General features: G+C 40.6%; 2 protein-coding genes across 3 annotated transcripts in view; both read right to left on the bottom strand.

Annotated features, from left to right (window-relative positions):
* POLG2 (DNA polymerase gamma 2, accessory subunit) overlaps positions 1–3,868 on the bottom strand; it is a 12,965-nt gene extending 9,097 nt beyond the window's left edge. Inside the window, exons 1-3 of one of the 2 annotated variants that reach the window (XM_015589783.2) lie at positions 3,206–3,868; positions 474–600; positions 241–346 (exon numbers count right to left, since the gene is read on the bottom strand). In XM_015589783.2, coding sequence (XP_015445269.1) covers positions 241–346; positions 474–600; positions 3,206–3,767 — 795 coding nt within the window. In that variant the 5' untranslated portion in view covers positions 3,768–3,868. The remainder of the gene's footprint in view (positions 1–240; positions 347–473; positions 601–3,205) is intronic. The other variant, XM_006912300.3, reaches the window with a different exon arrangement.
* Positions 3,869–6,288: 2,420 nt separating this feature from the next.
* Positions 6,289–12,876, bottom strand: DDX5 (DEAD-box helicase 5). The gene is made up of 13 exons (XM_006912299.2): positions 12,626–12,876; positions 11,253–11,418; positions 10,822–10,918; positions 10,602–10,735; positions 10,422–10,487; positions 10,066–10,207; positions 9,823–9,983; positions 9,563–9,735; positions 9,117–9,227; positions 8,812–8,873; positions 8,661–8,720; positions 7,208–7,432; positions 6,289–6,994 (listed from the first exon to the last, which is right to left on the bottom strand). Exons 1-13 carry the CDS (start codon positions 12,667–12,669, stop codon positions 6,591–6,593), a joined length of 1,845 nt encoding a protein of 614 aa, XP_006912361.1. The 5' UTR covers positions 12,670–12,876; the 3' UTR covers positions 6,289–6,590.
* Positions 12,877–12,888: the final 12 nt, after the last annotated feature.

Genomic DNA, 12,888 nt, shown 5'->3' with positions numbered 1-12,888 from the left:
GTAAGGGATTTAAACTTTACTTTGAATGTAAAGGCTTATCAACAAAAGCTTCTGAGCAAGAAAAAGAGATCAATAAATGCCTTTATCAAAGTAACTTTGTTATATAGAACAATGAAAATCATTAGAGTTTTTTAATTTGTATTTGTTGATTTAGAATAGTAGCCTTTTAAAAATATAAGTTACATCAAACAAAATTTCATTTATTATAGATAAGTATTACTATGACACATTAAGTAGTACCTTTCTCCACCACAGGAGTCGATGACGTAACCAGAAATCAAGCCAGTGGCCGGCAGTTCTCCCCGAAGTAAACCATACCAGTGAAGCTTCAGTCCTCTCACTGATTCTTTGGATATCAGAAATATCAGATGGTTACTAACCTGAAAATTATATAATCTTATCTCAAAGTGAAAATGACTGGCGCTTGACTATTTAAATACAGTAAAGTCAAGTTATTTGCCATTTTTCTGTACCTTTTAACACCATCAGGTGTCTGCTTAGTATCAGAAATAGGTTGAAAACACACTCCAATCTGAGCAAGGCCATAAGGTAGCCTCTTGTTTACCAGATCCAGGCAATTAACATAGTGCTCCAAGGCGCCTGTGAAAAGAGAAATCAATCATCATGTAAATCTAATCTACAATCTCAAACCATTTTGGTCAATTTATAGACAAATTAATAATCCAATAATGCTAATGCAGCAGTACAAGTAGGGTGAAAATATCGCTATGGTTTAATTTTTTTATTTTAATGTGATATGATCCATTACCAACAATATTTAAATGTTCAATTTGTCCCAAATTTAGACAGCGTGTGTCTCCTTCAAGCCACACCCATGTCTTTTTGATATGACCCCACTAGTCTTCGAGTAATTCTTTGTTTTGTAGCACCATAAAACGTCCCACACTGACTTTGTACTTTCCCTGCTCCAGGCCTGAAATCAGCCATTTCTCCAAGCACTAGTTCATTTTAGAAACCAAAATCTGGGTACTAGGTGTGCTCACTGCTGTTGTCATTGCTTCTAGGTCCTTTCAAAGAAGAAAGTTAGGAAATACATATTTTTTAAAATTGTGACAAAAAAATCATGAGTTCATAATGATATTGTCAATTCAAATTTAACATTACAAAGTTTATTCTTTTCTATTTGTATCTCTTTACTATTACATTGAAAATCTTGGTTTCCAATATTAATCTATCCATCTATTTGCTTTATGCTATAATATATATAAAAGTTTTAGAATTATAATTCCAACATTTCTACTTAGAAAAATCTAAGATCTATTTGTAGTTCTCTATGCTAGTTATATAAAAGATTGTATCCCACTAAATGACAGCGCTGTATTCAAAGTTACCTGATTTGAGATTTCCATTTCTGATAATAGTAGACTAACTTGTTGATAATAAAAAAAGTTGGTCAAGAAACTTTTATAAAAAATCTGTTTAAAGACATAGGAGAGCTATCAAGGCAGTAAGGACTTGAGGGTCCAAAATTTGGAGAAAAGAGCAGAGAGGTAAACTCAACATTTAGTGCTGCTTTTCCAATTCTCAGGTTGCAGAGACGAGAAGCTGAAACGCTGAGCAGAGCTTCTTGAAATCTTATGGAATTTGGAAGTACAAAAATTGCAGTTTCTGGATCATCCAGCAGGAGGCTCTAGTAAACACCCCAGCCTTTCACTAGGGACACTCGAAGGGCTACACTTGAGTCGAAGGGCTACACTTGAGGTGTAGAGATGAAAAGACTGAAGCTCAGCCTTCAATAAACTTAATCCTAGATTGTATTAAGATATGCTCTTACTCTAGCTGCCTGCCAAAAATAAAAGTAAATCCTCCTGGGAAGAAAACACCTATAATTCATCTCTATAATTTGTACACAAATTACCTAGAATATCAGAACATCCAAATGACCAGAAGCCCAGAGAAAAACATACTAGAAACAGATATATCTGAGTTATCAGACATACTTTAAAATGTGATTCTGTCCAAGAAAGATGGGGAGAATATCTAACATATGTGTAGTCACAGGACAGAAGTAAAAGAATGGGGTGGTAACTTGGAGACATAATGGCTGAAAATTAAAAAAAACTAACCATAAGTAGAGGCTCCTACAATAGCTCAGACATGGAATAAAGAGAGCCAGGGCATTGGGAATAGAAAGAAAAGGTAAACTGGGTAACTCTAAGCTAAAAACAGTAGACACCTGAAGGATTTGGCAAATAAATGGATGTAAGTTTCCTAAAGGTAAGAAAGTGTCTGGCACACCGCAGATGCTTTGATGGACATCTAAGAGAGCTAAGTTTCATTTTCTAATAAGGAAGAAAAGATTGATTTGTTTTGGGACATGGTAATGAGCAGTGATTTAACTACCCCCAAAATAAAGCCATCATGGAATAAAGTAGTATAAATCAAAATTGTCACATTTATTCAAGTTTTGTTTTGGTTTATTTTCTTAAGGAAATCTTTAAAAAGTTACAATATAGGTACTGATTTTTAGAGCACCATGAACACTGGTTCTTATAAATTACAGTACCTCGTAATGAAAAATGGCAAGGACAGCATTTTGCAAAGATGAGCTGCTGTGATAGCAAGTCTATAAAGAACCTGAATTTTTTTTCTGATCTCTGCAATCGTGTTCTACTTGACTTTAAAGGCAAACGGTCGCCTCTAAGTTTCTGTGTATTCACTGGAGAATCACTATAAAGCTCGATTAGTCCTATTATTTTGCAAACTCAATAATTATCTAAAGGGTTCTAGAAACAAGATTGTAGATCGTTTTCAGTAAGAAAAACTGGAGGGCGTTTTCTTTTTGCTCTAGAAAAAGGAGCTTTGATTAGCCTATTGTGTGTAAAATTGAAGGGTGACTGTAGACAAACATTTCGGCAACGATGAACAAATGATTTAAAACATGATTTAATTTAGGTCCTAATTCTAGGGAGACTCAATTGGACTCTAAAATTCTAGGGTTGCCCCGTGAAAGTGAGAGCGTTACCAAGCCCTCCGGCCAGATTCTTTTAAGGAACAGTAACGATTCAATGGACCAGCTTTCTCCAGGGTAGAAGCACCATCAATACATTTACTTAACTACTTCAAAATGTTGAGAACCTGGTAACCTTTCCAGGTGAATAAAAGGCCAGTTGCAATTCGCGAAATCAAGCGAGATTGCCTTTCCACCCCAACCTATTTTGAAGCATGAAATCAAGAAGCATACCGTGAAGAAGGTTCTCCCGTAGTTTCCCAGAAGTTTTTAATAAGTTCTCAAGAAATGCTACTAGCTGTTCCTTACTCAGCTCTTTGTCTTGCAAGATTTCGCGTAGAGTTTCTGCAGAAACTAACCTGAAGGCACTGTCCCCAGGCGGCGCAGGGCCTGGTTCATGGTGGAGGGCGTCCACCGGAAAGACCTGCTCCCGGAACACCACCACCGAAGACCACCATTCTGCCGCCAGGTTCTTCCGCAATTCTATGCCCAAGGGGCCAAAGCCGGAGTGGCACCCGGTCAGGAGAGAATCTCGGGTAACCTGCCGCTTAGTGCCACTGAGAAAATGCCTTCTTTGACAAATCTCTATCAGCGCTTCGCTCCCCTCATCAGACTCTGGGGCTTCTCTTGGTTCGCTCCCCCGAGGCAGCTCCGCGTGCGACCTCAGGAGCCCTCCGAGGGGGTTACTCTCTTCCGCCAACAGCTCTGGCTGGCCCCCATTGACTCGACCCCCAAACCCAGAAAACAGGCACCTGCAGACTTTCTGGCAGGCCCTGATGGTTGCACCGGGGCGCATCACCCTCAGGAATTAAAGAGCAATCTTCTATTTGCTAGCGAAAGCCGCCACAACAAAGAACCCCGGAACCAACTGCGCAGGCGCGCCGGAAGTGAGCTCGCGCTCAGCCGGCCCCGCCCACGGAAGTGCGTCTCTGTGTCCCCGCTGCGGCAGCCGCTGGTCTACCCCAACATTTCATGGCGGAGTCAGGCCTCGTACCCTTTCACCTCAGTAAAGCCCGGTCCCCCAGCCATTGCTATTCTTTATCTGCCCTCATCAGCCCTGATAAATATTCTCATCTACTTTTCATTATCGTTCCGTAGCCACTATTGAGTCAGCTTTTCTTTCCTTTTTGCAAAATCACCTCCTAGACACCACTTTCTCAATTGTGTTAACGAAAATGAATTTTGGTTCCCGTTTTTCTAGTCCTTTATGGTTTAGACCCAGGTCTTCGCTGCAACTCTATTAGGTAAACGCACTGCAAGCATGCCTACGTTCAGACAATTCTCCTGGGTGTGGGTGGGGTTGTGAGGGGGAAGGGGCAGTCCCTTCACACACTGGAGTGGTTCTCAAAGGGGAATCCGCGAATGGCACCTGTATCACCGAGGAACTTATAAAAAACCTGCCGAGAAAGCCAGCAATTTTAAACAAGCTCTCCCGGTAAATGTGGAGGCACGCTCGAGAACCACTAATGTGTATCAAGTTCTAGCAGGGGTCCACCTCCTGGGCGTCCATCAAAATATTCAATAAAACTTGATTACCCGTTTAAAATGGAGATCGATGATTACCCCAAGCTTGAGTTTAGCCTCCATTTTAACTCAAAAAAATTGCCCAAATACTGGGTAAGAGGTACAACCCAGAGGAAAATGGTTGATTCCGAACTCCGTGATTCCTACTTCCAGCTTCCCTTCAAAGTAAGGAAACCTTGGGCAAGTAATTCAAACGCAAGGAACAAGCTGCCAGATCGGTTGGACTACCAGGAAGGTGCAGTTTATGAAACTAGCAATTGTTAATGTAATATAAGAGCAGTTATTTTTTCATTATGTAAGTGTAGGACAAGTTTAGAAGACCATTCCATACAAGCAAGTGTGTGCAAATCTATAAAAAGAGAACTAGAAAATTTAAAATGTACTGCTGGAAATCAATTCTATTAACTGCAAAGTGGGCACTATCAACATGTTTCCCACAAAGGAAACACACACCAGGAAAGAGGCCCATACACAAATAAATGAGAGAGAATGGGAAGAAAAATCACATTTATTAGTTAAGACAACCACAGGCTGGACACAACACACATGCTAAAAAGTGGACTGTCTTAAAATTTACTTCAAAGGTAAATAGGTAAATGTTTTCCACAGCCCCACAATCATTTCAGTGTTTACAAATTAAAAGGCCCACATTAGACATTAAACAGTAAAATATGTAATAAATACTCCAACCTATCCTTAAGTCATAATGAATTTGACCTACCATGCTATTGAAAACTGCTTAGTTATTAAAGGTTGAATCAGTTTTCAATTAGTCCTAAAAAATACCACTCCCCACCCGCCCTTCACGCAAATTCTAGTTTGAGAGATAAGGCATTAACACCAATTAAAGCCTGTTTAATCATTTAAATGAGGTCTCACAAGGACCTCTCCTCTCCTGGCAAAAATGCACATACCACTCTCCAGAAGACATTCAGACCTACTTCTAGCCATTACTGAAATCAAGTATTAGAAAGGTTGGTGAGCTTAAGTTAAACCTAAAGCTACTCCCAGATCTTTCTAGCAGTAAAACCCACGTTGACCTTGGCAAGACTTGTACTATTGTCACTGTGCTTTTGGTTATGTTGCTCCCTCCCGGTTATAAATTTTGACAAAGATTTTTTTGTGTTCGTTCAAATATGAATAGACCTCAGTTTGAAGTCCTTTAGAGTTCCCTGGATTTATTATTGTAAAGACATTCAATGACTCCCAGTGTGATTACACTTAAGAGCCCCAGAAGCCTGTGAAGACTAGAAGAATGTTTATAACTTGCACTGAGAATACAGAAAATTCAAAACTTAGCTCCTGCAACCTTATTTTAAAAGGTGTAATCTTAGCTTTGTTCAACATTCCAGTAATTCACAATAGAGCCAAGAGCATAAACATAGCTGCTTTTGAAAAAAGCAAGTTAATACTTGAGTGTTTCAAATAAATCTTGCAAAAAGAACAAAATTGTCCGTGTTGTTCTCACACTAACCAGTTTGAAGGTGGGCTATAGTTGATCATTTCCTATTTTAATACCTCACCACTTAGTAAATGGGCTATTAAATGACTCACCTGTTGGGAGGTACTGACAAAGTCTTTATGCGATTTAACCTAGAATTATCAATTTACCTAAATCAATCTCATTTTAATTCTTATAATATGAACACATCATTTTAAGGGCTTTCTGATATCCCCACTTCCCAAAACTAAATTATGGAAAGAAGCAATTTAATTTTTGATTAAATAAAAACCATCTAAGCAAAGTTTTACATGATAGTATATATGTAAAATAAAGTACAATTTCCACTTAATTCAGTCTTCAAATATTTTTATTGGAAGGCCATGCATTGCCTTCATTTATTGTATTTCAAATCACTGTACATTTACTTTTGTGAAAACACTGCCTGCATTTTCTAGTACAAAAAAAACCTAAAAATTGTTTCAGGAATGTAGAGAAATATCCAACTTAAATAGCGAAAAAGTGCACCATAATTACTGCTGCACTGCAGTCATTTCTGCATTTCCCATGTTTCTTAAATAACTATCTTGTTTGATAACACACAATATAAAGAGCAATTATGAAAAACAGACATTTACATATACTTCTAAAGTCTTATTGAGAATATCCGGTTGGCATTGGATAACCAATCATAGGCGCAGCTGCAGTAGCAGGATATGCATATGCCTGTTGGTTCATACCATTGTGCATATTTGGAACATTACTTCCATATTGCTGAGTGCTATCATAACCATTCTGGTAAGTCCCTGTTGGATTACCAGTCCTAAAACTGGTCTGTATACCAGCAGACACAAAATTACTTCCAAAGCTCCCATTGGTGTAATTTGCAGCACTGTAAACACCATTCTGGGTTTTTGCCCCAAAATCTCTCTTAAGCAGACTAGAGTAACCTCTGTCATAATTTTCCCTGTCTCTAAAGGTATTAAATCCACCCCTTTTGCCTGCAGAGTATCTGTCCCGACGGTCATCCTTCATGCCTCCTCTACCCCTGGAACGACCTGTCAAGAAAAATAATTGCAAACTGATTATTTCTGACACAAATCATTACTAACCCAGAAGGAATAGGTAGTCCTTAATCGCTACAGCTGTGAAGCAGTTTCTCAACTTAGTCACACAAAGATTTTACTCACCTGCCAATTCCATTTTAATGGGTTTGTAGACAATTATGTGACCCCAAACCACCAACATTTCTTATTGAAGATTGGTCTTACCTGAACCTCTGTCTTCGACCAACTGAAGCAACTTGGGATTAATTGCTTGATTAGCTTCACGAAGCACAGAGATAAGGTCGCTCACTTGCTTTATGTTATTAGGTGTAAAGAAAGTGTATGCTGTGCCTGTTTTGGTACTGCGAGCAGTTCTTCCAATTCGGTGAATATAATCCTCTGAGGAGTTAGGGTAGTCATAATTGATGACAAATTTCACATCTTCCACATCTGTAAGGTGTTGCAGTGTGGCAAAATAGTAATGTACGGAGTTTTGCACACCACAACAGCCAGACCAAAAATAAAAAGTTAGACAATTGTATTCCCAAGAAGGTACGGGCTGCAAAAAATACAGTTAAAATGGTTATCCATTCCCTGTAGGAATACCATTGAGGTTGAAAAAATAAAGTACACATCATCTGTATGTCTTAATACCCACCCGAGAGCCTGTCAAAGGATGTGTATATTCCTTAATAATTCCCAAATCAGCCAAGTCCCCTTAGAGATCATCAAGTGACATCTGAATGCTTCTGTGCAGTAGGGCCACTTAAAGGTTCACAGCAACCTCTTCGTGTGTTCATTTTAAGGACCGTTCAACAAAAATGTACATGGTCCTCTGCATTACAGACTCATCAGAAAATCAAAATTCTGGCCACACTGCTCGTCTTGCCAAGACCTTACAACCGCAGCTGCAAGAAAAACATACCTGTCCCCCAAAAGTTGTTTTTATGCACTGTCTCGTCTAGGCAAGCGCTTCCAAGAAGCCAGGATTCACTTGAGAATGTGTCTCTCTCTGGCAGGTCTCGACATGACGACTACTGTGTAGGTGAGGGAGGAACTTTCAAAGCATCGCTTTCTTTTCCCACTGACTAAGTGTGAGAAGTTGCTCCTGCTCTAGAGCTCATGTGCCAGTACTCACCAATTTGTAAAAGGCTTAGTACCTTTTAAAGCTGCTCTCTCCATTTCAAACTTGAACAAAAATCTCACTGAACATTGATTGATGTTTGGAAATATTTCTTCGACATTTCAGCAAACTCACTGAAACTCAAAGACCCACAGATCACAGTCAACAGTTTGAAACAATGCTGTACCATGGCAGTCATGCAAAGCATGGGACAGAAGAAATACCACGGCAGTGAACTGTGAGGATAACTTCCATTTTTTTCCCTCGGAGAGAACAGTTTACGGGGCAGAGGTGGTATGTTCTGCCTTTTGAAGATTACTGGCACACTTTCAGCTTTTCACCTCTCTAATCGACTGGAAGCAGCCAGCCGATCTCTAGTCCTCCATCCCCCTCGAGTCCTCCGATTGTCATGCCTAGGCCTTGCCACAAAGACTGCACCTTTATATGAAAAAAACTTAGAAAAAATGCAGAGGTTAAAGAAAGCAATAAACTTTCTTTAAAAATTATATGGAGATCTTCTGGAAAACCAAGCCATGAATTCGAGTTTGTACTAACCTAGCCCTCTGGAGGCCACATCTGTAGCAATCAGAATAGGGGCTTTTCCATGTTTGAATTCTGTAAAAGAAGGCACATATGTGATCACTAATCTGAGCAAAATTCTAGGTTTTGAGGGGGTTAAAAAAAGATCTTTATTTGAAATACTTGCCATTTAGAACCCAGTCACGTTCCTGTTGACTCTTGTCACCATGAATACCCATGGCGGGCCACCTAAATTAAGAGAAAAATTGTATTAATAAGCTTCACACATTTAAAACCTGCCAGATTTTAGCCTAGTACCTTAACTATTCTTGGTCACAGATCCTTTAAATTTCACCTGAAATATTATACTGTCGTACCTATACTACCAGATTCCCATCCACAAAACTTAGAAGTCTATCACTCTTAAGTCTGCCCTTCCCTTAAATTCAGCTCTAATATATCTGCTTCAATAGAAAAAGCCTACATACATACCCGTCTCTCCTCATTTTTCTAGTAAGTTCATCACATCTTCTTTTGGTTTCAACGAAAACAATGGTTTTATTCTCCTTCTCACTCATGATCTCTTCCATTAGACGAATAAGCCTTTAAAGAAAAAAACTTGTAAATTTTAAGTCCATAGCTTCACCATGCATTTATGGTCAAAGTATGCGGCTACAAATAAAAAAACAACAACAAAAACCCCCACCTGCTCGACCACTTATCAAGCAATTCTACTGGTTGGACCTTAAACCACAGGACACATGAGTTCTTTTCCCTAAAGGAATACTATAAATTATGGTGATAATCAGTTATCTAAATACAGAAAAATCTTCATAAGGACAAGCTAAATTTAAACATTCAGATTCCAACCACTTTTAAAACCTATGAAACAAATTCAAATTATATAGTTGTTTTTACAGTTAAGACTTATATCTTACTTTTCATCCTTCTCTACATCATGACACACATCCACAATCTGAAGAATGTTGTGGTTTGCACTCAGTTCTAGTGCACCAATGTTTATATGAATATAGTCTTTCAGGAAATCTTCAGCAAGCTGTCTTACTTCTTTTGGCCAAGTCGCACTCCACATTAGGGTTTGCCTGTCAGGCTAAAGAATTTTGGAATAAAAAAGTGTGCATTCTAAGAACGAATTTGGAGCTAAGTTTGAAAAAATAACATACTTGAGGGCACTTACTCTTATCTGATCCACAATCTTCCTTATTTGGGGTTCAAAGCCCATATCAAGCATTCTATCTGCTTCATCAAGGACAAGGTAGGTAGTTCTTCTCAGGTTTGTCTTCCCACACTCTAAAAAGTCAATCAGTCTTCCAGGTGTCGCAATACAGATTTCCACACCTACAATTAAACACATAAATTTAACTAAGACATCCAGACCTCTTTAGCGCCATCAGTAACAAATAGACCTTTTGTTACACACCTCTCTCCAAATCACGTATTTGTGGTCCCTTGGGAGCACCACCATAGATGCAAGTAGACTTCAATCGACAGGCTCTACAGTATTCAGCAGCTACTTGCTGCACCTGTTGGGCCAGTTCCCGAGTTGGTGCCAGCACCAAACACTAAGGAAAGAGGAACAGAAAGTGAAACAGCTTTTAGTAGAATCCTGGGTCCTAATTTTAAACTGATTTATTGTTACACTAACAGACAGCTCCCAGCAAAATTAGGTTAAAATAATTAATGTCTCTTATTAAAAACCACCACAAATTATGTCCTCTACTATATATAAAACTCCATTCTTAGGATCAAGTATTAAGAAAAAATATATATACTTACAATAGGCCCGTCACCTCTCTCTAGGAATGGCTGATGATTGATGTGGACAATGGCAGGCAGCAAATACTATTTAAGAAAACAGCAAACAACAAAAGTTATATTAAAATATTTCTGGTTTCATTTTATTACTAATTTCCTCTAGCATATATCGGAGTATCTCAAAAGTTCTCCTGGACTTACAGACAATGTTTTCCCAGATCCAGTCTGTGCTACTCCAACCATATCCAATCCACTTAGAGCAACTGGCCATCCCTGAGCTTGAATAGCAGTGGGTTCAGTAAAGTTCTGTCTTGCAATCACGTCCATGACATTTGCTGTAATCATCAATACCAATTTAGAATAATGCCAGAAGAAAAACAGAACAAGACACACACACACAAAACTTAAAACTAGCACTTACCAGGGAAGTTTGCTTCATAAAAATTCAGAACTGGCTTTGGGCAGTTGTGACCTCTAACTGTAATTTCCTTGCTTCTTCTGTATGTCTCTACCTCTTGCTATAAAACAAATAATAACCTAGTCAGGCTTACAAACCACTTCCCCTAAACCATTTATAATTGATTAGTACTTTTACATGACAAAATTATACTCTGGATCCACATATGAAAACCCCATATGGCACAAAAATACCTACTGTGTTACATTCAACCATTCTAAGTAGGAAAATTAAAAACCATCTGTTTCCAAAAGTAACACCTCTTCCCAGACTAGTAAGCCAAAAAACATGGATTTCCCATAACTTGGTCATTTACAAGGCATTTCTGGTCAGATTTTGATCTACTAAAAGTCATTACTGAGTTAATCCTGACGAAACCACATGAAATTACTCACAGCTGTGCGCCTAGCCAAATCAGGATGTTCTTGATAAAAATTCTTCTCAAATTTGGGCAGCTCATCAAGATTCCACTTCTTTTTAACTAATTTCTCCCCAGGGTTTCCAAACTTCTTTCCTGATAGGGGCCCTGCCCTACTTCCTCCAAATCGAGGTGCACCAAACCTGCAATTGAAAAAAAAAATTTTTTTCCAAACGTCTATGTAGTTAAGAGTTTTTAGACACACAAACTCACCATCCCTTGACATACACTAAAGATCGATACAAGACTCTTGGAGGCGTAAGATCTAGCACTGTCCTTACTGATGATCATTCTCTCTAAACCACAATTAGCACCCTATCATTTCCCGGTGTCGCCAAATACACGTTACTGAAGCCAAGTCAACAGCCCCAGATTTACCAGGTCGGAAACTGGCTGACCATACGCTAAAAGCTCAGATTACAAGGACAGACGACAACTTATAGTTAGCAGTCCTTCCCACGAGCTTAGGAATTAAATATCTGGGAGAAGGACAATACAAGGGAGGAGCTTAACGGCGACATTATTTATCAGCCGTTCTCAAGCAAAGGAGCTTAGCTTTTAATGTATAACGGAACAGAACAGGCAATGAAGAGCACACCAAGGAGACTGGCGATCTCGGAGACACTTATACAAGCCATACGGATCCCGCGGAAGGGCTCCCGATCAAGGTAGCAAAATTATATAACACAAGGAAGAGGAGGAGGAGGAGCTGGCGACTACCAGGGGAGGAGTCCTGGCCCGGGCGGAGTCGGCCGGGCGTCGTTCCCGCTGGGGCGGCGCTTCCCCCTTTGTCTCGCATTTCTCTCTGCGCCACATTTTCTCGACGCTGCCATTTTGAGCTCCTCCGCCGGGCGGGGTAACAAAGGCGCCGCCGCCATGTCCGACGCCGGCATTTTGTACTCGCGGCTCTGCCACATGGCCGATTCCGGGGGCGCCAGCCACCCTCCTGCCCCCCCCACCGTATCATTGGCTTTGGAGGCGTCTCTCTCAACTCCCACAGAAATCCCGGGGCCCCTAGAACACCTTCCGAAAAATTGCACCTAACTGAGGCGAATTCGTTCGTCTCGAAGCGTCGCGCTTTCTTCCCCTCGCAATACACTCCTCCGAATCCTGCCCACAGCCGCTAAATAGCCGAGGCTCCAACGCCCCCTCCCAAACAAAAGGCGAGATTGAGGGCCGTTAACGGGAAATTCTTCGTCAGATTTTGACAAATTATCGTAACGGAGCAAACCTCCCACTGAGGAGGCCCAAAGATGGGCTAAAAAACCCAAGTTTCCATCGCCCCTCGTTACCCTTATCGGCCACCCATCCCCCAACGGCCGGGCCTGACAGATCAGTTCCCACACTCACCCTCGATCCCGGCCGCGGTCTCGGTCACTCGAATAGCCCGACATGGCGTCAATGATTGCGGTTGGCGGGGAACGAAGTGAAGAGAATCGGGTGCGACAAGTCGCTGGAAAAGGCTTCGGCGAGAGCGAAGCCTTGCGGGGGCGGCAGCGGCGGAGGAACGGCGATGACAGGAGCCGAAGCTGCTCCGCAAGAGACCGGTGGAAATGAATGAGGGGCCGGGCGCGTCCCGGCAGCCGGGTTTATAGCCTGGACCCCCCCCCGCC

The sequence above is a fragment of the Pteropus alecto genome, unplaced genomic scaffold (assembly GCF_000325575.1).
Source record: "Pteropus alecto unplaced genomic scaffold, ASM32557v1 scaffold134, whole genome shotgun sequence".
Classification (NCBI taxonomy): Eukaryota; Metazoa; Chordata; class Mammalia; order Chiroptera; family Pteropodidae; genus Pteropus; species Pteropus alecto.
The sequence above is the reverse complement of the archived record's forward strand: the minus strand, read 5'-3'. Positions and strand labels throughout refer to the sequence as shown.

Excerpts from the sequence above, each read along its gene's own strand:
- DDX5 (XM_006912299.2), bottom strand. The coding sequence starts at position 12,669 with ATGTCGGGCTATTCGAGTGACCGAGACCGCGGCCGGGATCGAGG. Across the intron at positions 10,736-10,821 it reads TTATGAAGCAAACTTCCCTG|CAAATGTCATGGACGTGATT; the intron begins GTAAGTGCTAGT and ends TGATGATTACAG. Across the intron at positions 10,488-10,601 it reads GATCTGGGAAAACATTGTCT|TATTTGCTGCCTGCCATTGT; the intron begins GTAAGTCCAGGA and ends TTTCTTAAATAG.